Raw genomic sequence first — 25,654 nt, 5'->3', positions numbered from 1 at the left:
TAGGATTGTAGCCTTTGGGATTTGGGGGAATTTTTTTGAAAACAGATCAGCAACTGCTTGGGAGGGTTAGGAGGGTTAAATTATTTTAAATAATTTTTTTAGACTTATACTTACGGTAAACTCTTACCTGATTTGATTTTGTTGCATGGAACGTGTTAAAATTTTCCTGTGTGATGACATCATTTCCAGGTTAATGATGTCACTTCCGGTGGGTCCTGAAAATTATCATCCTAAAAAGTGGGTGCAAAAATAGTTTTGAGAACCACTGCTATACAGCACTAATAGCCCAATACCAGGCAGGTCTACTAAGAAATCAGTCCCATTAAAGTCAATAGTGCTTACTCCCAAGTAAGCATGGCTAGGATTGCAGCCTAAACCTACTTAGAGCCCAATCCTAGGCATGCCTACTCAGAAGTAAGCCTCAGTATAGTCAGTGGGGCTTACTTCCAGGTAAGCAGGGTTAGGCTTGCAGTCTAAGCCTATTTAGAGCCCCACCCTGGGCATGTCTACTCAGAAGTGAGTCCCCTTACAGTCAATGGGGCTTACTCCCAGGTAAGTGAGGACAGGATTGCAGCCTAAACCTACTTAGAGCTTACTCTGCTAACTGAGTAAGAGGCACTTTTTCAAGTGGGTGCTCCTCTTTTTTTAGCAGGGGAAGAGTAACTGGCCCTCCTCACCCCAGCAGTGTCTTTTCTAGTGGCTACCTGCTGGTGTTCTTTTGCATCTTTTTAGATTGTGATTGTGATTAGATACAGTCTCTACTCCCAGGTAAGTAGAGAGTAAGTAAGTAGGGAGTTACTTACAGACTTACTCCCAGGTAAGTGAGGACAGGATTGCAGCCTGCAGCCTCCTTTGTGCAGGGCGCCCCCTTCTGGGCAGCCAGGCAGGGGAGGAGGCGTGCTACTCGCGCCACTCCAGCCACTCAGCCTGGCTGGAGCCAGCACCAAGATAAGCCCCCTCTCTGACGTCACACCACAGACTCCTCCCAACTCCAGCCCCCAGACCTGGCTACCGCCAGCATCTCACTAAACCACGCCCCTCTCTGACGTTACACCAGACTCCGCCTGACTGCAGCCGCTCAGCCGAGTTGGACTCCACTAAGCCACGCCCCTCGATGACGTCACGCGCCAGACCCCGCCCACCGCATCGCTGGTCTCAGGCGGTGGTGATACCGCGGAGGAGGGCTTGAGGCAAGCCACGCCCTCTATTAGTCACATCTGACCTCTCCCACCGCTCGCTGTGGTGACGTCGCGGGGGCGGCCTTGAAAGTGGGCGGGCGGGCCTTATGGGAGCGCTTTTTGAGGCGGCGAGGTTTCCTTTCTCGGCTTCCCGCGCGGGCCGGAACGAGCCTCCTTAGGCCGCGCTGAGGAGACGGCGATGCCGAAACGCTCTTACCCGTTCGGGGACGCGGCCCCGCTGCAGCTGAAGACCCGCGTGAGGCTGAGGGAGCTGAGCCAGGGCGCCGCGGGCGAGCGGTACCGGCGCGAAATCTTCGGTGAGGGGCGGGGGGCGCTTGCTCCCAGTTCTCGCGAGAACTCCACTTTGGTCAAGCCCTTGACCAAAGATTGAACTCTCGCGAGACTTGGGTCCCTTTTCTTGTGAGACCCCCCCTCCCACCTCCTGCAGAGAGCAAAGCCTCCAGTGGGGCGAGGGGAAGTGGATGTTCCTCCTCCCTTTAAGAGAAGGCCTCATTGTCCTAAGCAAGAGATGCTGGGGCTCCAGTGTGGGTGGAGAGAGTGGATGGAGGGGTGCTCTTCTCCCTCTCACCCAACACCAGAACCAGGACACATTCACTGAAATTGAGGGTCTGTGGAACACCCTGCCACAGGATATGGTGATAGAGGGATGTTCTTCTCCCTCTCACACATCACCAGAACTGAATTGAGGGTCTGTGGAACTCCCTGCCACAGGATATGGCAATAGAGTGGACAGAGGGATGCTCTTCTCCCTCTCACACATCACCAGAACACATTCACTGAAATTGAGGGTCTGTGGAACTCCCTGCCACAGGATATGGCAATAGAGGGATGCTTTTCTCCCTGTCACACAACATCAAAACCAGGACACATTCACTGAAATTGAGGGTCTGTGGAACCCCTTGCCACAGGATATGGCAATAGATAAAAAGCACTCTGCACATGCGTTGGGGAGCTCTTTTTGATGTTTTCCTGAAATGTTTAATAGGTTTTAGGGCGAAGGCTTGTATATGAGATCAGGTGGTGTTATTGGGTGCTATTTGCAGAGGGATGCACCAGATGCCTCAGGGAGCATACAAGACGAGACCTGCATCCCTTGCATCTATGTGTAGTTAGGTGTGCTGATAATACCCCCCAAATCCTGTTGGCACGTGTCCTGAATTTGCCACGTAAGTCTGTTACTAACACAGTTACAAGAGTTTGTGTAAAATAGCCAGCTTTCTAGGCTTTAGAGAAGTTGAACCTTTAAATGTCATAAGTTTGCATGTCTGTGTTGCTGCTTTCATAATGTAATAGTGCTAGTAAACATTTTTTAAAACGCATGAGTCAGTGACCAGGATATCCAGTGAAAGTCCACAAAGTAAAAAATGACCATATCTGTTTATGAGGTGCTTGTCTGTTTTTGCAGATTTAAAATATAATTGGTTCCCCACGATGACGATTTGTCTGCTCCAAAAGTGAGGAGCCATTTAAATGGCCCTTCCTAATAATATTCTTGCCTTTTCCTCTATTCTGATTCACTTTGCAGAGAAAACGAAACAGCTGCTTTTCAGAGGTGCCCATGCTTGTATGGATAATACGTGGAACGGGAGGACAGCAGGAACATGTTTAATTGCACAGCATCCAGCTCTGCTAAAAGACAAACCAGAAACTTGTTCTTGGTATAGCTGTAATAGACAAATGTTAATTGGGAAGGATGGGAAACTTCGACAGCCCTGCTCAAAAGAAATGGGTAAGATAGCCAACCCTGTAATTGGGATTTCCTGTCACATTTGTTGTTTCCAGTTATTGGGTTACAGTGTTGATATGAAGCTATAAAGCTAATGCACAGAGTTAAGAATGTGAAATTGTAAGGGGTGTTTGTTCCGCTTTACAGCTATATTTGAATGGGCCAGTCTGCTTTCAGCTTTAAGGGGCAAGGTTGCATGTGTTTCATACATCCAGGGTTGCACTCCTATGTGAACTGACCTGGGGTAAGCCCCAGTGAACACAATGGGACTTTTCTGGGGTAGTGTGCCTAGGATTTTGTGCTGTGCCTCTTTTCAGGATGAGAATACTGAAACATTTGATTTGATTTGATTTGCAGTCACTGCCTCTTGCTAGGTCTGCTCTTTATTCCAGTAAGATAAAAACTTGCCTGTCAGATTATGTAACTAAGAGCATATCATGTCTGTGCTGGTTGCCGGTGCAATGAAAGATACTAATCTTTTTAAGGCTGTAAAGGGTTTGGGGCCAGAGTATATAAAAGACTACCATCTCCCACACCAACTGCTTCTCTCTGACATCTGAGAGAACTCTTCGCCATGATCCACCACTGACAGTGGTGCATTTGGTAGTGATATTGGAGAGGACCATCTCTGTCTACCCAGGACTGTAGAACCTTTGCCATCACAGACTCAGCATTGGCTGAAAACCTCTTGTTCCATTTTGTCTTTCTTGTGATTTACTGCAGCTTATTGTTTGGTTTCTGTTGCCCTCAAGGTATGTTTGTTGCTCTTGTTGTATTTTTATTGGCTGATTTTGAGCTTTCTTTTTTAATATGCATCTTTTGTTGTAAGCTGCCTATGGAACATCTCTCCTAAGAGGAGAGAAAGTGCTGGATAAAATTTCCTGACTGTTTTCAACAGCAACAGCTAAGTTTCACAAGGCAGTTTACATAGCAAAACAATATCATTTAGGAAAAATGTTAGAAGCTGATCTCCTGATCTGCTTATCTCCTTTTTGCTTTTTGCTTTTGTTAAGCAAATTGGTGTGTTCTGATCTGGGGGGGAATCCTACCCTGAAGGATTATATCTAAAAGATTTCAGGGATGTTGAATAATTTATAATCTTAAGGCTACAATCTTATCCACACTTACCTGGGAGAAAGCTCCATTAACTACAATGGGACATACTTCTGAGTAGATATGCATAGGATTGGGCTCTGACTCAATGAACTTTAAAACTAGTGTTTGCTTTACCTGATTGGCTGGGCTTGCTCCCTATTCCCTCCAATGCCTGAGGTAGTTTGCAAAAAGACAAGCACAAAGTGAACCTAGAATGGCTCCTAGAATAAAGTGAATAGAATAGAACCTAGAATAAAGTGAACTGGAGACTGTTGTACACTGGGGAAGCAGTCTCTGGCATGTATGTATGTTCTGCTGTACTGTTCCTTATCTTGTGCCCAGTCTTCTTAAGTCATTCCAGCCAGCTGCTTTCATCCTGAACTTGGGGCAGAGAGCCTACAGGGGCAATGGGTGGCAGAAGCAGCTACCTAAGAACATAAGAACAGCCCCACTGGATCAGCCCATAGCCCCATCTAGTACAGCTTCCTGTATCTCACCTGCCACGACTTTAGGAGAAGATCAGGTTGTGAGATAAGAGACAGCATGGCAGAATGGTAAGCTCCATTCATGCTAGGGATGGTTTTCTCCAAACTATGGATCTGACCTGTGGGCTGTAGTTAAAAAGCCCGTCCTAAAATAAGGCTTGCATGCAGCAGCAGAAACAAAACACTGAAAGGGGGAAAGAAACCTAGGCAGTCAAAGTGGCAGAAATAAAACAAAAATTACTGAATTGAAAGTCTGAGGGGTGGAGGGGACCTTTTAACCTGCTGTTGGAAGGACTTGAGTGCCAGGTGTGCAGAGTGAGGGAGCACATTTCATAAATAAGGGGCCATTTCCTGGTCTTCCCCCCCCCCAAGTTTGGTTCTCAGTGGGTAGGACAACCTTTAGAAAGGCCTTTCTAGGCTGGGGAAATGCTATCTAGTGCAGCCAAGTCGGAGAAACAATTGCCTAAATATTCATGGGTGGGGTGAAGGAGTTTATTTTCAGTTTCTTATCAAGCACTTTATTTACACTCTGAACATGACCTCTGCACTGATACAGCTTTTTGGCATGCTGGATAGAGCAGCTGTTTTGCCTGCAGAAGGTTCTAGGTTCAATCCCTGGCATCTTCAGGCAGTGTTGGGAAAGAGACCTTGAGAGCCACAGCCTGTCAGTGTAGAATAAACCATTCTCTGCTAGATGGACTAAGGATCTGTGCTGGAAGCATATAAAACTGCCTTAAACCATTTAGTCACTGTGTGAAATGTGGCTGTGACAGTCAGTGCAACTCTGCTATATATCTCTTGTGGTGCAATTGGTGACTAGTAAAAAAAGACTCTTCCAATATACTTGTACTACTTCAAAGATGGCCTGGGGCCCAATCCTATCCAACTTTCCAAGGCTAATGAAGCCCTGAGAAAAGGGAACAAACATTCCCTTACCTTGAGGAGACCTCCATGACTGCCCTCCCACTGCTGAATAAGAACAGCCCCACTGGATCAGGCCATAGGCCCATCTAGTCCAGCTTCCTGTATCTCACAGCGGCCCACCAAATGCCCGAGGGAGCACACCAGATAACAAGAGACCTGCATTCTGGTGCTCTCCCTTGCATTGGCATTCTGACATAGCCAATAGCCAATTTGCTGAGGGGTGGCATGCTGTGAGGGGTGCATGCTCGTTCTTGGGCTGGAGGATACATCTAATCAGCTTCTAATCAGTAGAGCAGCATTTTTCAACCAGTGGTACGACTACCACTGGTGATACATGTGGGATGCCCAGACTCCCACCACCTCGCGACGAGATCAGCAATGCAATGTGACAAGCAACAGTAGGAAATTCAGCTCGACAGGCTGAGCCCTCCCGAGCCTCTTACCAGTGTTTGTCACACTGTCTAGCCTCCCAATCTGGAAGTATCTGTTGATGACTTTATCGCCAGTTACATCCAGCGGTACTCCCAGTAGGAGTAGGACCATGCAAAGTGGTATGATGAGGGGCAAATGCTGAGGTGGAGAAAATGGCGGAAAAGTGGTTCTGCCTCCATGCTTGTGTGCACAATAAATATTACAGGTGACTGGTATATTGTAGTTGAAAAGGGCTTGTGCATGTGAACACTAAAATGTAGTTGTACGACAGTTCCAAGGGTTGCCGTTAAAATCTTGCCAGATGACTTGAATCTTGTGACATGTGTTGTACTTTTTAAAGAATCCAAAACTACGAATGAAGATTTTCTTCTAGAGTTGTTGATACTGCAATCTAAGTTGCAGTCTGAAAACCGTTTCCCAACAGATCCAGCTATTGGAGTGTCCAAAGCCTGCTCATCGTGTGTACGGACAGTCAACATCAAGGAAGCTTGCGTGCAGTGTGACCGGTACATCTGCCAGAACTGCAGTAAACTCTGCGCTTCCTGTAATGCTGTCACTTGTTCCTTGTGTTTAGTTAGCGAGTAAGTGTCTGTGCAGATCGAAGCTTGAGTTTAATCTTTCTTCAGTAGCCCAGAATGACTGAACATACTGCTTTAAGTACATTGGCCACAGCAAAGATCAAAATTTTGGGTGTAAGGGCCTGCAATTCTGACATGACAAAAGCCATATGAAGCTTTTGGACCTTAACTGGTATGTGCGATGTTGTGTTAACCTTGGGTTGACATTTGAGCCCAGTTAACCTATTTCTGCCCACATTTGATCCCTGTTGTGTATATGTAATGTTGGGCAGAAATGATTTGATACAGTGGTGCATCGCAAGACGAAATTAATTCGTTCCGTGAGTTGTTTCGTATTGCGAAAATTTTGTCTTGCGAAGCACGGTTTCCCATAGGAATGCATTGAAATTTAATTAATGCGTTCCTATGGGCAAAAAAAGTCAGAACAAAGTCAAATTTGGTTTACAAAGTGTTTATTAAGTGCTCTTTAAAGGCATACCGTATTTTTCGCTCCATGTAAAGTGAACAGCAGTCAACAGTGGCATTAAGAACCATTATCACTGTCATTAACAAATGGAGAAACTTAAAGGTTTGTGTACTCTAGTTTTCTGGAAACCCCAAGAACTCATCATCACTAGAGTCAGAATTTATGAAGCTCATTTGCTCACAATCACTGACATCACTTTCCTTGCTGTTTTCCTCCCCCTTCCTTAGGGTGAATGTGAGCATAAACTGGCATGAAGATCCTCCCCCTTCCTTAGGGTGAATGTGAGCATAAACTGGCATGAAGATCCTCCCCCTTCCTTAGGGTGAATGTGAGCATAAACTGGCATGAAGATCCTCCCCCTTCCTTAGGGTGAATGTGAGCATAAACTGGCATGAAGATCCTCCCCCTTCCTTAGGGTGAATGTGAGCATAAACTGGCATGAAGATCCTCCCCCTTCCTTAGGGTGAATGTGAGCATAAACTGGCATGAAGATCCTCCCCTTTCCTTAGGGTGAATGTGAGCATAAACTGGCATGAAGATCCTCCCCTTTCCTTAGGGTGAATGTGAGCATAAACTGGCATGAAGATCCTCCCCCTTCCTTAGGGTGAATGTGAGCATAAACTGGCATGAAGATCCCCCGCTCCTTAAGGTGAATGTGAGCATAAACTGGCATGAAGATCCTCCCCTTTCCTTAGGGTGAATGTGAGCATAAACTGGCATGAAGATCCTCCCCTTTCCTTAGGGTGAATGTGAGCATAAACTGGCATGAAGATCCTCCCCCTTCCTTAGGGTGAATGTGAGCATAAACTGGCATGAAGATCCCCCGCTCCTTAAGGTGAATGTGAGCATAAACTGGCATGAAGATCCCCCGCTCCCTAGGGTGAATGTGATCATAAACTGGCATGAAGATCCTCCCCCTTCTTAGGGTGAATGTGAGCATAAACTGGCATGAAGATCCCCCCCCTTCTTAGGGTGAATGTGAGCATAAACTGCCATGAAGATCCTCCCCATTCCTTAGGGTGAATGTGAGCATAAACTGGCATGAAGATCCCCCCCTCCTTAGGGTGAATGTGAGCATAAACTGGCATGAAGATCCTCCCCCTTCCTTAGGGTGAATGTGAGCATAAACTGGCATGAAGCATAAAAAAAAAATTTCGTCTTGCGAAGCAGGGTCATTAAAATTCGTCTTGCGAGTTTTTTGTTGTGCGAGGCATTCGTCTTGCGAGGCACCACTGTACTAGAAAAGAACAGTAAATCAGCCCTGATTACCTGTGCTGGTAGATGGGGCAGCATATTGCCTTGCTTTCTGGCTTCATACTTCAGGCCAATAAAGGGGCTGGAGCATCTTCCATTCTCCAGAGGGGAAAGCTATAGCATTGAGGCTTAACCTCAGTGGACAACTCCTGAGTTCTAGTACTTAGCTTCAGGTTCTGTCCATTGCCTTTCATACCCCTTTCTTTGGTAGTGTCTTCCCAATTCTCAGTTATCATGTACAGGTACATAAGAACAGTCCCACTGGATCAGGCCATAGGCCCAACTAGTCCAGCTTCCTGTATCTCACAGCGGCCCACCAAATGCCCCAGGGAGCACACCAGATAACAAGAGACCTGCATCCTGGTGCCCTCCCTTGCATCTGACGTAGCCCATTTCTAAAATCAGGAGGTTGCACATACACATCATGGCTTGTAACCCGTAATGGATTTTTCCTCCAAAAAAACAGTAGGCTTTTGACAAAAGGAAGTAACTTGAAGTCACAAATAAATGCATTCATATGTATTTGATTGATGGGATTATATTCCACCTTCCTTGGTGGAATTCAGTGGGGTACCTGGCAGTTATCTGTCCAGGCACTGACCAGACCTAGATTACACAGGATGATTGTATAAATGTCTTCAGACCATTTCCTGGGATATGCAGAATAGACTACAGTGGTTCTCAAACTTTTTAGAGCTTGGAGGCTGCTGCCTGATTTATAAATGCTGAGGTATGAATATAATGGTGATTGGGCAGCAGTGTCCCCCCCCCCCCCCAGTAACATCTTGTTTAGTCCTTGGTGCATATAGCCTAATTCTACCCTGTCAGTTTCTCAAACCACCAAAAGTTGGGTCACCATCAACTGGTGGGTCCTGGACCCACAGTTTGAGAACTTCTGCAGTATGCTGATATAATTAAGCAAGGGCATTCTTAGTTGTGGTAGTGGAATAAGAACTATCTTCAACTTAATCTCGTATGGCAAGATAATGGAAGCATTTGTTTCTCTTCCTTGACCAGATTGTTTTGGACCGACTGGTGGTTTTTTTCTTCTAGGTCTGATGATATTGGTGAGCGAATCCTTTGCAATGGCTGCTCAATGTTTGAAGACTAAAATCCCTGAGGCATTAGTGCTACATTTGAAAAACAGAGTATCTCCAAGACTTGTAAAGAAGCTTTTAGTTTTTAACTAGCTGGACAATTTTTCCTAGTGTATGAAACGTGATCTATTCTAAAATAATGTATATTTCTATTGTAGTCTTAGTGAAATAAATACTTTTTATATTTTGAAACCTAATGTTGTGTGATCTGGTTTCCCTGTTTCTTGTGGAGGGTGGATTTTAACTAGCCTTATGGTGTCTGCTGTAGGTAATGCAAATGTGGAAAAGCTGCAGTCAGTCCCTGGCAGGGCATAACCTTGATGTGATCAGAGTCTGACTTGACAAATTAGCTGTAAACTTGCCTATTTATAGCTTCTTGTTTTCAAGGGGTTTGGGTTGAAGTTAGTGACTTGTGCCTGCCATCTGGAAATCTGCCTACAAATTATCTGTACAAAGAGCATCCATGCTCTAATCTCTTATTCCAGTCTAAGTGGTTTTTGACTAGCAGAAGTTAAGTCAGTCATTTGACTTTGCTCTTGCAGACCTGTATTTTATAATACTTTACTTTCACAAGCAGAGGTATTTGGGCATATATGAGCAGCTGAAACAGCTGAAAGCTTCCTTCAAGAACATACCTTAAGAGTGTCATTTCTTAAGGGATAGAATAATTGTATTTCTGTCCTTAGTACTAGTGCATATAGTATTTTCTAGATGAACGTTCTGCCTGGGGTGCAGGTAGAGCTGCGAGTTAGTGCCAGATGTGCCAGCAGCTGGAGTTGCAGTTCAGCATCTGTCTTGGTGGAGAGGCAGAACTGGGAAGGCTTGCCTCAGCCCCCAAGGAAAGAGCCAGGTTAAGCACTAGGTCAAATAGCAGTAGATGACAAACAGTCTAAGCCAGGGGTGCTCACACTTTTTTGGCTCGAGAGCTACTTTGAAACCCAGCAAGGCCCAGAGATCTACCAGAGTTTTTTTTACAATGTTCGCGCCATCATAACATATAACATTTATGTGTACAATGTATGTTGGTGTACCTTGAGCCCCACTGAGTATAACAGAACTTACTCCTGAGTAGACATGCCTAGGATTAGGCTGTGAGGCTGCAATCCTAGCCACGCTTACCTGGGAGTAAGCCCCATTGAGTACAATGGGCCTTACTCCCTGCGTTTCCTCCCAGAGGCACCTGAAGGGGGGGGTCAGCACTCCGTGATCTACTCATTTTGCCTCGCGATCTACCGGTAGATCACGATCCACCTATTGAGCACCCCTGGTCTAAGCTGTATATAACAGCCATTTGGAGCTGAAATGCAAAGGTAAGATATTTAACTGTGTAACAAACAGCACCTTTTGTATTTTCAGTTGGAAAACTGCATGCAGGCAGTGTTAAATACCCTCTGCCCTTGCCCTGGGCTCCTGATAGAAACTTCAGCTCCCTGCAACTGCTGTACATGAGTCAACCTAAACCTGCAACTGTACAGTAATGTATTCATGTTGAATGTGGCTTGGCTTTAGTATGCAGGATCATCCAGGATTATACACTGGTAGATGAGACAAGGTGGCAAATTGAATATATTGAAATGTATAGTTCAAATTTCAGCACAAACTGCTTTGGGATCTTTGCCAATAATGGCCAGCCATCCTAACCCATTGTCATGAATGGAACCTTCACCAGGGCAATCTTCAAGCACACTATTTCTTCTTCCCTAAGAGAAAATGGCAACCATTCGCTTATCCATGCTGTGACAACCTGCAGGTTAGACTACTGCAGTAGTGTCCAAACCAGCTGCTGCGGTGGTGCCCTTCAACCATGGCATCCTGTGCTGGTGGTGCCATTGTGTGAGATCTTGGCGTGATGAGTAAATTACTAAACTAAAACAGCTGCATTGACTCCGGGAACACTTCCAAGTATAGATACACTTCAAAATGGTGCTGCTTTAAAGTCCCTCCATAGCTTGGGACCTGGGCAACTGAAAGATCACCTACTTCAGCATCCACTGGTGTGAGGCTTCCTGTGGGTGTCCTACCTTCTAAAGTGAGGCAGGAGGCAACAGTGAAGAGTCTGACTGAAGTGCACTGTGCAATGTTCTCCCTAGGGAGGGAGTAGTGTGATTGCAGGCATGTGTTTTTTAATGAATTTTTTTTCCTACTACTAAAATTAGTTTTATCTGCTTGGTCTGTTTACTGTAATTTTGTTAGCCACCCTAGAAGCACTGGTGTGCCAAAGGCACATCCATCCCAAAACTCATCACATCAGAGCAAGGGCTGCATTAAACCTCTCTACTGGCTATGCTAGTTTATGCATAGCATTAAGGTTTCTCTAAGCACAAGAGCATTACGCAAAAAATGCACATCTGGTCCTCAATTCTAATTTCCCAGTCATCTTATTCTGCTTTAATGCATCAAATGGTTCATATAGAAAATGAGGAAATCCATGTACATCAGCCTTGTGAAACTTTACTGAGCAAAATGTCATTCCACCCAAGAGTGCAGGCTATAGTCAAAGCCTGTCTTGTGCTCGCACAGGAGAGGGAAGTTGTGACTTTTTCCGCTGATTTCCTCGCCAACCTCTGAAAAGGATTGAAGATGCCTCAGGAAGGATACAGCAGCCAGAAGAGGAGGAAAGCAGTTCTCCCACCCCACCCCGTTCTCCTGGGTGAGCCAGAAATGGGATTTATATACAACCTCCAATCTCAAGTTATGACAATATCCTTTCCTTCTGGGGCAAGGGTTGCCAAACTCTGGTCTGGGGGCCAGATGCAGCCTGCGCCAAACCTTTATCTGGCCCGCCGGCCAGCCTCTGATCACTCGACAAGCATGACCGGAGCAGCCTCCCTGGCCCGCAGAACACTTTCTAAAGGCTTAGAAACATCACTTCATGGTTTAACAAAAAAAAAACACCAGAACTTTTTGTGTCCTCTGAAGGCCCTAGAAGGCTTTTCTATGTTTAGGAAGGCCACCCTAGCCCTCAGCCCATGCCAGGTATCTGATGAAGCCTTCGGGCCAAAAAAATTGAAGATTCCTGTTCTGGAGCACTGGAACTCAAACCAGTTTAAAGTATGTTCCATTCTTCCTTTATAAATTCAAAGTGGCTAATGTGGACCTATGAGAACTTCCTAGGAGTCCTACAAGCAATGTGCAGAACCTCAAGCAATGTGCAGAACCTAGAGCAGCTTGTGATGGGTGCCTACAAATGGCCATTGCTGCAACATCAGTGCAGCTGTAGCAGTTCCATAACTTTATAGGAAGTTTTACTGTACCATATGTCAGATACCAAGTCAGATATCATGACTTACAAGAGCTCTTACACCCCATACTTGCATGAACGATTTGACTTTTGCTTTAAATCAAGCCATATTCATTCTTTGTCTTCCATATCTGGCATACTAACCCTTTTCAGGTATACTTCAGGCCTCACCTTCTTGTTGGCAACCTTCAGTCTCGAAAGACTATGGTATCGCGCTCTGAAAGGTGGTTCTGGAACAGCGTCTGGTGTGGCTGAAAAGGCCAATTCGGGAGTGACAATCCCTTCCACACTGGGAGCAAGTGCAGTCTGTCCCTGGTCTGTCTCCCTGGCTATGGGCCTTCCTTCTTTGCCTCTTAGCCTCAGACTGTTGGCCAAGTGTCTCTTCAAACTGGGAAAGGCTATGCTGCACAGCCTGCCTCCAAGCAGGCCACTCAGAGGCCAGGATTTCCCACTTGTTGAGGTCCACTCCTAAGGCCTTCAGATCCCTCCTGCAGATGTCCTTGTATCACAGCTGTGGTCTACCTGTAGCGCGCTTTCCTTGCACGAGCTCTCCATAGAGGAGATCCTTTGGGATCCGGCCATCATCCATTCTCACGACATGACCGAGCCAACGCAGGCATCTCTGTTTCAGCAGTGCATACATGCTAGGGATTCCAGCTCGTTCCAGGACTGTGTTGTTTGGAACTTTGTCCTGCTAGGTGATGCCGAGGATGCCTCGGAGGCAGCGCATGTGGAAAGCGTTCAGTTTCCTCTCCTGTTGTGAGCGAAGAGTCCATGACTCGCTGCAGTACAGAAGTGTACTCAGGACGCAAGCTCTCAGCTTCCATATGAGACTTAGTAAAGCACGTCTGTCTCTCTACCTAGAGTTTGAACATCTTCCTTGGAGGTTGTGGTGGGGTGGTTTACTAGGACAGGGTCTTTATAACAGCACAACTAAGACTGAAACTCCCTCCTAGGGGAAGTTGGCTCTGCCCTTTTTGTTGGCTTTTCAATGAATTAAGGGGAGTTTTATCTCAGATTCCTTTGGGGCTTTTCTAAGATCTCCGGCCTATTCTGTTGAAGATGCTTTGAAAGGCCAGAGGGTGCTGAGAAAGGCAGGTAAAATTGCCTAGATAAATAACTGGTGCTGCTTAGTGGTTATGGGTTTGTTTTCTGATGGGGTGGGTGTGGGGCTAAGCCTAGAAAGTGGAATCACAAATAAAATACAATATAATAAGGCTGAGATGTGAACCGTAAAATTCCTTATTCACACCACACCTCTGCTTTTATCCCACTAGATAGCCTTGGGGAAGCAATTATTTAGTCTGCAAAATTGGGATAGTATTGCTCCAGGCTTTAACCTCATAAGAACAGCCCCACTGGATCAGGCCTTAGGTGCATCTAGTCCAGCTTCCTGTATCTCATTGGAAATGCCCCAGGGAGCACACCAGATAACAAGAGACCTGCCTCCTGGTGCCCTCCCTGGCATTCTGACATGGCCCACTTCTAAAATTAGGAATCATCGCATCCTGGCTTGTAACCGGTAATTGATTTTTGCTCCAGAAACTTGTCCAATCCCCTTTTAAAGGCATCCAGGCCAGATGCTTTCACCACATCCTGCAGCAAGGAGTTCCACAGACCGACCACACTCTGAGTAAAGAAATATTTTCTTTTGTGTGCCCTAACTCTCCCAACACTCAATTTTAGTGGATGTCCCCTGGTTCTGGTGTTACGTGAGAGTGTAAAGAGCAAGAGCATCTCTATCCACTTTGTCCCTCCCCTGCATAATTTTTTATGTCTCAGTCATGTCCCCCCCTCAAGCTTCTTTTCTAGGCTGAAGAGGCCCAAACGCTGTAGTCTTTCCTCATAAGGAAGGTGCCCCAGCCCAGTAATCATCTTAGTTGCTCTCTTTTGCACCTTTTCCATTTCCACTGTCTTTTTTGAGATGTAACCAGAACTGCATGCAATTCTCCGGGTGTGGCCTTACCATCGATTTGTACAACAGCATTATAATATTAGCCGTTCTGTTCTCAATACCTTTTCTAATGATCCCAAGCATAGAATTAGCCTTCTTCACTGCTGCCGCACATTGGGTCGACACTTACAATAAATAAAAAATAAAAAATTCCCCTACCTGGTGCCAAATACTTCCTCCTCTCTCTACACACTTACACCGTGTTAATATCCCATATCCAACCACTTCAGCAGCCAAGCCTTCCCCAAATCTATCAATCATTTCTTTGACAAAAGGAAAAATAAAAAAGGTTTGTTCTGCTTTTGCTCTTTCAGACATCTGTACATTTTATAAAACTAAGACCAAACTCACTTGTTAAATCACATTTTATTGAAGTATTTTGAGGGAAACTTTCATATCATAAGTAAAAATACTAGAGTTGAATGTTGTAAAAAAAATCTAAGGTAATGGGATTTCATGTAGCAGGAAAATTGAGAATATTTTAAATACACTCCCTTTCAAATAAAAAAATGCTAAGGAACTGCAGTATATTTAATCAATTTTATACAGATAAGAGAACAGAAACAAAAGCATATCTAAGAACATAAAGCTACAACTTAATAAACTCGTTTGCAGCACAGTGAGAACTTGAAATCCTGGCCCACACTGAAGGCAAAAAGAGATATTTTGTCACTGTTTTTGGCAGATTCAGAATGAGATCGCATCTAAGAACATACAAAATGTTTGGGTGGGGGGAAGGGGAATAAACCTTTCCAACACACAAAATGTCACCCTAGTTTTCTCTTTTTACACATAGTGGCAACTGCAAACAAAGGAGCTTCCTTCCATTATAGGACAGCATCGTTGATCTTCCCCCAATATCCTATAACATGTAAATTGAAGACAAGAGAGGAAAACATGGAGATGCCATCTCAACATGCATGATGTGCTGCCATTTTAAAACTGTCCATAAATAAGAGAACAAGGCCAGTCATGGCTCAGTGCCAAAAATGTGACCGTCGCCGCTCAAGCAAGTCATTTGGTAAGATGTTTGCCACTTAAAAGTGTTTGTGCGGTGGTTGCTGGGTTTTCTTATTCAAAAAGAGAGACTCTTCACTGGCCATTTTTGCAGCTATAGGCATTCGTTAATGAAGATGGTAAAAATGCCCCCTTTTCCCCCAATGGAAACAGTCCCCTAAGGAACCTCTCAGGCATGAGCTCTGCTGAATAAAATATTGGCACCTAGGGTGAGCAGAGCAGGGCTCTTACATAACTTCCATTGGTTTTAATGGGGCCTATACAAGAGAAAATGCCAGAGGATGGCTACCGAAATTGGCAATGCCAATCCTAGTCAAATATACTCAAATGGAATAATTATATGCACAGTCTTGGACTGCTTTTCTGTAATGCAAAAGAGAGACTGGATTCCATTTAGTTCCATATGATATGCAACATCTTGTAGCTGGTGTTCTATGTAGCGCTTTTTTTTTTTAATTACCTCATTGAGGCCATTAATGCCATTCTTATAATAGGTTGCGTAGAGTAGTTGAATTGTGTGTCGCTTGTCCAAGGTGGAGATTGAACCTTTGCCTCTGCAGAGTCTCTTCATTTCTGTTGCTTGCACCGCCTAAGCCTCCCTCTAAAGAAATCTAACTGTTCAGAGTGCAGGTTCTCTACTTACATAATGAACTGTGTGAAATAAATAAAGTTTTCAAAATGATCGATGCCGCTGATTTTCTGTGTATCTTAAACCTGGAGAAAGTAAACCGTTTTCGTGCATATTCATGAAAACCTAAAATGTCATTTTTCAGAAGAAAAAGCATTTTTTTTTAAATTTTTAATAACATTTTAAGAATGGATTAATGTCTTCCTTCTCAAAAATGCATCAGAGAATCCATCTACAAACTGCATCAGGATTGTTTTAAATACACAACCTGTGAGGCTTCCTACAAATTCAACTAACTCGAGTACAAACATAGTTTGCAATTCATGTATCATAGAGAGTTCTCTAGTGTCCGTTGAAATAAGGTTCCCAAAATGCAGTCTGATTGGTTGCTGTGAATGGACAAGCCAAACATTAAGCCGTTCCACTGGCAGAATAAGAAAACTGAGGGAAGTGGGGTCGTCGCTCGTTGTCAACACAATCCATACTGTCCTCTAGAAACAGAAAGGGGAAAATAAGTGTTATTGCAGATATCGGTATGCAGAGTAAATCTAGCAGGTCCCACCCCTTTCAACCTAGATTTCAACAAGACAGCAAAGGGAAAGAAGGTACTTACAATGGAACTGCCTAACCAAGAATCTGACCACTGATCTCTCTAGTCCAGTACTTTCTACCACAAGGATGTCAAACATAAGGCCCACGAGCCAGATGCAGCCCCAGAAGCTCTATATCTTGCCCCCATTATAATTGGGCTCTCCCAGAGCCATCTTTTCAGCTGCGCTACTTCTGCAGAGGCTCTATGAGGGAGAGATTGAAGGAGGCCTCATAAGGCAAGGAATGCTATAGGGCAGTGGTATTCAAACTGGGGCGTTTGACACCCCAGCCTGTGAGTCCTGGCCTCTGCCCCCTTAAGGGGCGAGGGGCAGCCAGGAGACGGGGAAGGCAGCGGCACGATCCCCAGGATTGAGCCGCTCAGGGGGGCTGCAGAGGCTTGGGTGCATTTGCCCAAGCCTCCTGCAGCCTCCCAGGGGTGCGGGGAGCCCTGCGCAACCTTCAGCCGGGCTCCCCAGGTCAGGAAAAGTGAAAGCAGACCGACTGCACCTGCTCCGCAAAACCGGAAATGGAGCACAATCACTCCGCTTTCCCTTCTGATGGGGCTGCAGGGACTGGGGTGCACCCTCCAGTCCCTGCAGCAGCCGTCCCTGTGTGCGGGGAGCCCTGCGTGAACGCCTGAAGGGCTCCCTAGGTCAGGGAAAGGGAGAGTGGGTGATCGCGCTCCGCTTCCGCTTTTGCAGAGGCAGAGCAGATCGCTCCACTCTCCCTTTCCCTGACCTGGGGCGCTCTGCAGGTGCTCGGACAGGGTTCCCCGCACACAGGGACGGCTGCTGCAGGGACTGCTGAGTGCATCTCAGTCCCTGCAGCCCCCTGAGCAACGCAATCCTGGGGATCGCGTCACTGCCTTCCCCCTGCTGCCTCCCCCCCCAAAGGCTTACTGCGGGTTTCAAACTCCCGGAGAGTTTGAAAACCGCAGCTATGGGGAAAAGAGCAGATCAAGAGAGGTGAGAGAGGGAGATGCTGGTGAAGATCTGGGAGAGCCCAATTATCACTGGGCCATCCTTTCAGCAACATTACTTTTGCTAAGGTGTCACTTGCAACAGGTGACTCAGAAGACTCCTGACCCCATGTGAAGGAGTTGAGGACTCAACTGTGGTTATCAACCTCTTATTTTGCATTATAACTATGCTTACTTGGAAGAAAGTCCTACTGGAGCCATACTCCTAGCAAGAGTAAATACGTGCAACAAAACTGTCATAGGTGTTCTACCATTATAAGTGTCATCGCTCACCCCGCAAAACACAGGGAATTGTAGTCTGGAGAGTATGCGGAGAATTCTGTTACAGCTCACTAGGGTCACCTTAGTGTCTCAAAGGATTAGTCCCCATAGTTCTCTGGAGAAGAGGGTATAAGTGGTTCCTTCTGAGTACTTATAATTCCAGCTTTATTCTCTAGGCCAGTGGTTCTCAAACTTTTTAGCACTGGGACCCACTTTTTAGAATGACTGTCAGGAAGTGGTGTTATCAACCTGGAAGTGATGTCATGGCCAGAAGTAACATCATCAACAGGAAAATTTTTAGCACTCCCATATGAACAAATCAATGAATTTACTAAGTAAGTAAACTAAAAGCTTATGAGTTTAAAAATTTATTTAAAATAAAAAAGAACCCTCCCAACCACCCCAAGCAGTTACTTGTTTAAAAAAAACCCTCCCAACCACCCCAAGTTATATGTTTAAACAAAATTCTCCAAACATCCCAAAGGCTGGTGTCCTATCCACACTTACCCAGGAGTAAGCTCCATTGACTATCATTGTTAAAAGCATATACATAGTAGCCTATTAAAAGTACAGATCTGTAACATTTCCCCAAATGCAGTCACCAGCACAGCATCAAGTCTAATATATTCAAAATACAATATACATTGAAATGAATGAGGATCTAGCTGAAATTGACTCACGACCCATCTAGTGGGTCCCAACCCACAGTCTGAGAAACACTACTCTCAGAAGTGGGCAGGAGGTCTGGCTCAGTTGGTAGAGCTGCCGCCTTGTATGCCTGAAGATCTGAGGCTGCCAGTTCGAAACAACCGGAAGTACCCGAGAACTGACGACACGCTGATATACTGATGAGCTGACCCTCGGTGGCAGAGAGGAGTTGCCCTCAAGTGGAGCGTGGGAGGCAAAGGGCCAGAGAGAGGCCAGACCGGGAAGGAATCCAGCTGGAACGAGGAGTTCTATGAAAGACTAGAACTATTCAATTGTAAAAATCCCTCCGGGGGGGGGGGGGAGCTTAGAAAAGCCTGTCTATGTAAACCGCCTTGGATTAAAGTCTGAGGAGGAATCTGACGACCAAAGAAAGGCGGTATATAAACACCTGTATAAATAAATAAATACTCTAGGCTTATCAGGGCAACAGTTACATACAGTGAATTGCAATATTGATTTTGATGGCATTTAGCAACAGAACTCAAGACTACGGGTTCATTCATAACAAGAACAATATCTAATTTGCATTAGTTAGACTTTGCTTCCACTCAGTCACTGCAAGCCCGGTGAGAAGTGTTTTACCTTGGTCAGGGGGCGTGATTGTAATCATCTGTGCGGTGAATTCTTCATCAAAATAGCGCGTATCTGTCTCAGATGTTACCTGTGGCTTAAATGGAGGTACCAGCTGGGAAAAAGATACAAACCAAAAGCACTGAGTGAGCTTCCAGGATGCTGAAGAATGGCCTAGAGTTGCAGCTATAAACCATTACACCCCTCCCATCCTGAGCAAGTTCCAAAAAAATGTGTGAATGCTCTATCCCAGTGTTTCTCAACATTTGTCCACCACTGTACCATTTCACATGCTCCACCTATTCAAAGTGCCACTGGACATAACTGGCAATGATGTCATCACCAGTTACTTCTGGGTTGGGAGTCCAGATGCAATACGACGTACACCAGTAAAAGGCTCAGGGTGGACAGGAAGGCTTTTTTGAGCATGGAAAAGCATGCTCTGGAGCTCTGCCCACCGAGCCAAGCCCCCTACCACTGTTTGTTGTGTCGCATTCCTGGTCTCGCTGCTGCATGGCAGGTGTCCACTCATTTTTGTCTTGACTACTCATTTTTTATGTTGTCCCATGAAATTTGTATACAACAGTGTTTCTCAACCAGTGGTATGGGTATCACCAGTGATACTTGAGATGGTGTCTGGTGGTACTCACAGGGCCCTTGGACACCTGACATGCGGCAGCGAGTCCAGGAACGTGATGCAACAAACAGTGGTAGGAGGCTTGGCTCAGTGTGCAAAGCTCCAAAGCATATTTTTCTGGGCTCCGAAAAGCCCTCCTGTCCTCCGTAAGCATCTTATTGGTATTTGCTGTTCATTTCTGACTTCCCAACCCAGAAGTAAATCGCCAGTTACTTCCAGTAGTGCTTCGTAGAGGTGGATCATGTGAAGTGGTACAGCAGAGGACAAACCTTGAGAAACACTGGTATACAAGTTTCTACACATCACACCAACTTACACTCCTTTTACACCTTTTGGAAATCAATCAGCCACTAACAAATGGTATGTTCACCATCTCCTGATTGCTTAGTAGTAACAGTAACATTATTTTTTTCTTCTAATTTTATGTCACTCCACTTTGATAAGCCTCTGACATTACTCCTTCTTCCCCAGGCCCTACAGTAACCATCTCTTACATGTCTCATGTTCATTCCACCACCCATTTCTCCTACCTTCCTCTGCTTGTCTAGCTTGTAAGTCCTTACTGGGGCAGAGATCTGTCCTCTCATCCTTTGTAAAGCACCATGTATGTGGATGGCATCATCATCCATATGTATTTTTCCATCATTAAAAAGCTGTTGAATTTCTTCTTAGAAATTCCTAAGCATGTCAGTCATTATTTAAAATAATTTTCCAAATGTACCATGTCTCTTCTCTTACTTGAGAATTTGAGAAAGAATGGAACTTCTACAATTAACTCAAACAGTTAAACCTCATTATTTTAATTCACTGACAAAGCGCCATCACCTTGTTTTAGAACTGCAATATGCAGATCATCCTGACGAAGTGTTTTGTCCTCCATTCCTTAATTAAAGTTTGCATCCTTTACTGAGAGGTCCAACTTTTCTCTCTTTGTGGTTTTACTGATAGCTCACTCTGAAGCTTTCACTTAACTTAATGGCTATTTTGGCACTCCGTCTGGGCTTCATTTCTAAATGACTGCTTGATGTCCTGGACTTCAAAGAGTGTGTGGGTGATTTAGAACTCAAGACCCACAGAGTAGACAAATTAACCTTAGTCCTGAAACTGGCTCGCAGCAGTTTGCTGATCAATAAGAGAAAATCCTTTCCTTTAATTTTTTAAAATGCACAATCCAAGTAAAGTGAGGGGGAGAGGAGGAATTCAAGGTTATATATTCAAGGCATTCATCAGTATCCACAGGGTTTCCGTTCTGGAAACCCCCGCAGATACTGGAATCTTCAGATATGCGGGACGCTCCCTTGCCCTCCAGACAGTGCATGAGGGGGGCAGCCCCTCACACCTGCAGATTACTTAAAGCACGGACACGGGATCCGTGGATACGGGGCCCGTGCTAGGTTTGAGACACACAAAATTATGCAAGGGAAGGATAGTGTGGATAGAGAGATGCTCTTTTCCCTCTCCCACACCAGAACCATACACCAAAATTGGTAGTTGGGAGAGTTAGGACAGACAAAAGAGAATATTTCTTTACTCAGTATGTAGTTAGTCTGTGGAACTCCTTGCCACAGGATGTGGTGATGGCATCAGGCCTAGATGCCTTTAAAAGGGGATTGGACAAATTTCTGGAGGAAAAGTCCATCACGAGTTACAAGCCATGAAGGGTATGCGCAATGTCCTGATTTTAGAAGTGGGTTACCTCAGAATGCCAGATACAAGGGAGGGCACCAGGATGCAGGTCTCTTGTTGTTTTGTGTACTCCCTGAGGCATCTGGTGGGCCACTGTGAGACGCAGGAACCTGATCTAGATGGGCTTATGGTTTGATCCAGCAGGACTGTTTTAATGTTTCTCTGAGCCTTGGGAAAAGGCTCCATGGCCCTCCGTGGAGTGCAGGCGTGGGGGACTCACCCCACTGAGTGGTGACATCAACAGCTGCTGCCACCTCCCCCCCAACCAATAGCTTTCTTCCAAAAGTCCCTATATTATCACAGGTTCTTAGAACAAAGACAATTGACTGGTGGGGTAGGACAGGATAAGGAGTTGCTGTGCGACTCACATACAGAAGTATAGCAAAACTGAACTGCGCTGTGACTCTTCTTAATCTCTTCATGTAACTTGCATAATGTACAGAACTAATGTGCGACATTATTTTGTTATAATTCCTTATGCAACCTGCACAGCACATCACAGGGTGAGCTCCATCCTGGGTGTGGCCTGGGCCCAAGTCTGCCCTGCCTTTGGACCTGGTAATGGCACAGGTGAAAAAGAAAAATGCGTTATCTTATCTACCCAAGTGCTCTAGAAATAGCTCTCCACTACCATCATGTTACATTCAGGCACTATGCCAAACCACAGGAACATAAGAAGAGCTCTGCTGGATCAGGCCAATGACACATCTAGTCTATCTTCCTGTATCCCACAGTGTCATGACTTGTAACCTGTGATGGACTTTTGCTCTATAAATGTGTACAATTCCCTTTTAAAGTTATCTAGGCCAGGTACCATCACCACATCCAGTGGCAATGAGTTCCACAGATCAATTACACGCTGGGTAAAGAAATTTCTTTTGTCTGTTCTAAGACTCCCACCATTCAATTTTAGTGGCTGTCCCCTGGTTCTGGTGTTGTGTGAGAGGGAAAAGAAGTTCCCTTAATCCACTCTGTCCATCCCAATGAATGCAACACCACTGCATAATGAAGCAGCCCTCTCAGATTTCTACCTGCAGTCAGATCCAAATTAGGAATAAAGTTAATTATTATTATAAAGCTAATTATTACAAATCAATAATAATCCCAGCCACGCTTATTTGAAAGGTTGAAAGGAAAAAACTGTATTCCATCCCCAACAAAACAGTGTCTGGGAGAAGCACCAGAGATGGTTAACAAAGAAAGAATAGGTTTTTGCAGATGAAAAGCACCCTAAAAATTTAATGTGACACCAGCTGTCCTTTCAGGGCTCAGAAGATTTATACTTATCAGTGTAACTAATACACTAATCATAAGACAAGACAACATAAGAAGAGGCCTGCTGGATCAGGCCAAAGGCCCATCTAGTTCAACTTCCTGTATCTCACAGTGGCCCACCAAATGCTTCAGGCAGCACACAAGACAACAGACACAACCTGCATCTTGGTGCCCTCCCCTGCATCTGGCATTCTGAGGTAACCCACTTCTAAAACCAGGAGCTTGTACATACCTACCATGACCTTTAACTCGTGATTGTCTTTTCCTCCAGAAATTTTTCCAATCCCCTCTTAAAGGCAGCTAGGCAAGATGCCATCACCACTTCCTGTGGCAAGGAGTTCCACAGACTCACTGGGTACAGAAATATTTTCTTTTGTCTGTCCTAGCTCTCCCAACACTAATCAGAGAGACGAGGCCAGAAACTCTCTTTCTTCATTTGTCTCCTTTTCAGTTCAGAAGCAAGAAGTTGGGGTGAAGAAAGGTACACTAATGAAACCTTTACAGGTTTAAGGGAGGGCGATAAAGACTGTGACAGGTCAATTGTAGCTGTCTTCCCCATCTGTTTGGAGAAGACCCTTTTAATTAAATTGACTGTCTAGGCTCAACACTAAATAAGATACTAAATTTTAGGAAGCCACACAACTTCAAGACCTGTGGACCATGAAACCTCCTGCTATTTGAGCTGAAAAGCCTGAAACAGCAAATTGTTTTAAAACTAATTTGTGGGTGATGACTCTAGAGGGCAGCAAAGAGCCACACTGGAAAACATATGGGTTGAAGCGGGATATTGGGCGGAAACCCGGCTGGAGCAACAAGGGGACATCTGCAATGCAACACATACATTCAGGCAAAGATGAATGATGAATGAGATCTTGCCATTTTTTCCCTGGCTCATGGGAACAACTTGGCTGGCTGAGTTTCATACAGTACACGTTTGGTGAGCTAACTGGGAATAAAAAACTAATGCAAGAAGGAGTTTTAAGGATGGTGTAGTGGTTTGGGAGGTGGACTTAGACCTGGATGATCCAGGTTCAAATCTGCCCTCAGCCACAAAGCTTCCTGGGTGACCTTGGGCCAGTCACTTTCTCTCAGCCTCACCTACCTCACAGGGTTGTTGTGAGGACAAGAAGGAGGGGAGGAGCAGCTGTGTAAACCGCTCTGAGCTCTTTGGTGGAAGGGCGGTATAAAAATGTGAATTAAAAAAAAAAAATTTAACTTCAAGCAGCATGGAAGGGAGAGAGAATCATTTGGTGGAAGAAAATCAGAGGCCAAAGGAAAATGCCACCTTGACGAGGACCAACCTAAATGTCACAAAGGAGTGATCAAGCTTCCAAGTTCTCCTCTGCTTTAAGCCAGATGTGAAGCAAAACACCAATCTGTGTATCTTTCACAGAACACTGCATTTAGCCAAACAGGATAGAGGTGACTTCATGGGGGTGGAGGGAGGGGTGTTAAACATGTACTCCAACTACTAGACCATATTACCCATTCTGCTTCTATTGACTCTTTACCCAAGACATCACCTAAAATTGATCCCTAGCTTTGCAAGTATAAACACAATCATGCTCCTCTTTACTTCTGCTCCCTGCCTCACAAGGGACGCCAATATACCCATTAGGACTGGAGACAGGTGTGAGTATCTGCTAGTTTGTATACAGGCATGCCGCCATATCCGCAGGAGTTCCATTCCGACCCCCCCCCCCAGTGGCTAATGAAACTGCGGATACGAGTGAATGCCTCCCCCACACCCTTCAGAGCCGGTAGCTCCACTCCCCTCACCTCTGGGCGGTCCTCTGAGCCCAGCAGAGGTTGCTGACATTTGTCTGTGGCCTCTGCCGGGCTCAGACTGAGCCTGCAGGCAGAAAACACATGACTTCCGGTTCTTTCGAAAAGAAGTGACATTTTTAATGCCTTGTAAGGGGATTATACACCCCTGCCATATTTGTAGAAAAATGGAGGAAGAGACACTTTTTTGTCCCGCTAGCCCTCTGTGCAATCCGAAATCTGATTTGCACCTCACAGAGTCTAATTAAGTTTGTTTAACATCTCTTGCCTGTCCGTTTAACAGTATTACAAAGTGTAGACTTTGCTCTCTCTCTGTCACACACACACCTTTATTTAACATCTAATCAGGGGTGTTCTTGAGAACTTGAAAGCTCACTCCTTGGTAACATTTTTAGTTGGTTAAAACTACCCTCCCCCAACCAACACCTGTCATTTCTGATGAAGGAAGTGGTGGCTGAGCCCTTCTCAAGATACAACCCTTGAGACCTGCAAAACACAGGAAGTTGCCTTTCACCGACTCACATCATCTGTCCATCGGTCAGTTCCGATGGGCAGCAGCTCTCCTCAGGTCTCAGGTTCAAGGGACTTCTACCTGAACCCCTTTTGTAACCAGAGATGCTGGTGACTGACTCCGGAAACGTCTGCACGCAAAGCACATGCTCTGCTACTGAGCAAACACCCTTTGGAAATAAACACTTTGGCAGCAGTGGTTGCTGGGAAGAGCAATCACATTAAGGCCACTGGTTTGAAATGAGACAATTCTGCATCAAACATTCAGCTATTGTGCAGGTCTATGAATTACTCAGCAAACAGCATATCTACACTACAAACGTATATGCATTTTATATCATTTCATTGCCTCGGCATCTCACAACAAATCTTGGAATTTGTAGTTTGGTTTAAGAGATACCAAGCCCGGTTTAAGAGATCCCAGGCCCACCCACCCATGCTGCACTACAGGTCCTAGAGTTCCTTGAACCGATGAAATGACTATTAACACAGTCTAAGGGTGCAATCCTAACCCCTTATGTCAGTGCTTTCCAGCACTGGCATAGCGGTACCAATG

The 25,654-nt window shown here is 45.2% G+C and overlaps 2 protein-coding genes across 2 annotated transcripts in view; one reads left to right on the top strand and one right to left on the bottom strand.

Annotated features, from left to right (window-relative positions):
- Positions 1-1,278: 1,278 nt before the first annotated feature.
- SIVA1 (SIVA1 apoptosis inducing factor) lies at positions 1,279-9,453 on the top strand. Its single transcript, XM_066612314.1, has 4 exons — positions 1,279-1,495; positions 2,725-2,928; positions 6,286-6,442; positions 9,213-9,453. Exons 1-4 carry the CDS (start codon positions 1,378-1,380, stop codon positions 9,268-9,270), a joined length of 537 nt encoding a protein of 178 aa, XP_066468411.1. The 5' UTR covers positions 1,279-1,377; the 3' UTR covers positions 9,271-9,453.
- Positions 9,454-14,840: 5,387 nt separating this feature from the next.
- AKT1 (AKT serine/threonine kinase 1) overlaps positions 14,841-25,654 on the bottom strand; it is a 129,710-nt gene continuing 118,896 nt past the window's right edge. The window contains exons 13-14 of the mRNA XM_066629508.1: positions 19,218-19,320; positions 14,841-16,587 (exon numbers count right to left, since the gene is read on the bottom strand). Coding sequence (XP_066485605.1) covers positions 16,508-16,587; positions 19,218-19,320 — 183 coding nt within the window. The 3' untranslated portion in view covers positions 14,841-16,507. The remainder of the gene's footprint in view (positions 16,588-19,217; positions 19,321-25,654) is intronic.

Source organism: Tiliqua scincoides, chromosome 1 (assembly GCF_035046505.1).
Source record: "Tiliqua scincoides isolate rTilSci1 chromosome 1, rTilSci1.hap2, whole genome shotgun sequence".
In the NCBI taxonomy this organism is placed as follows: Eukaryota; Metazoa; Chordata; class Lepidosauria; order Squamata; family Scincidae; genus Tiliqua; species Tiliqua scincoides.
This window is presented reverse-complemented; position numbering and strand designations above follow the sequence as displayed.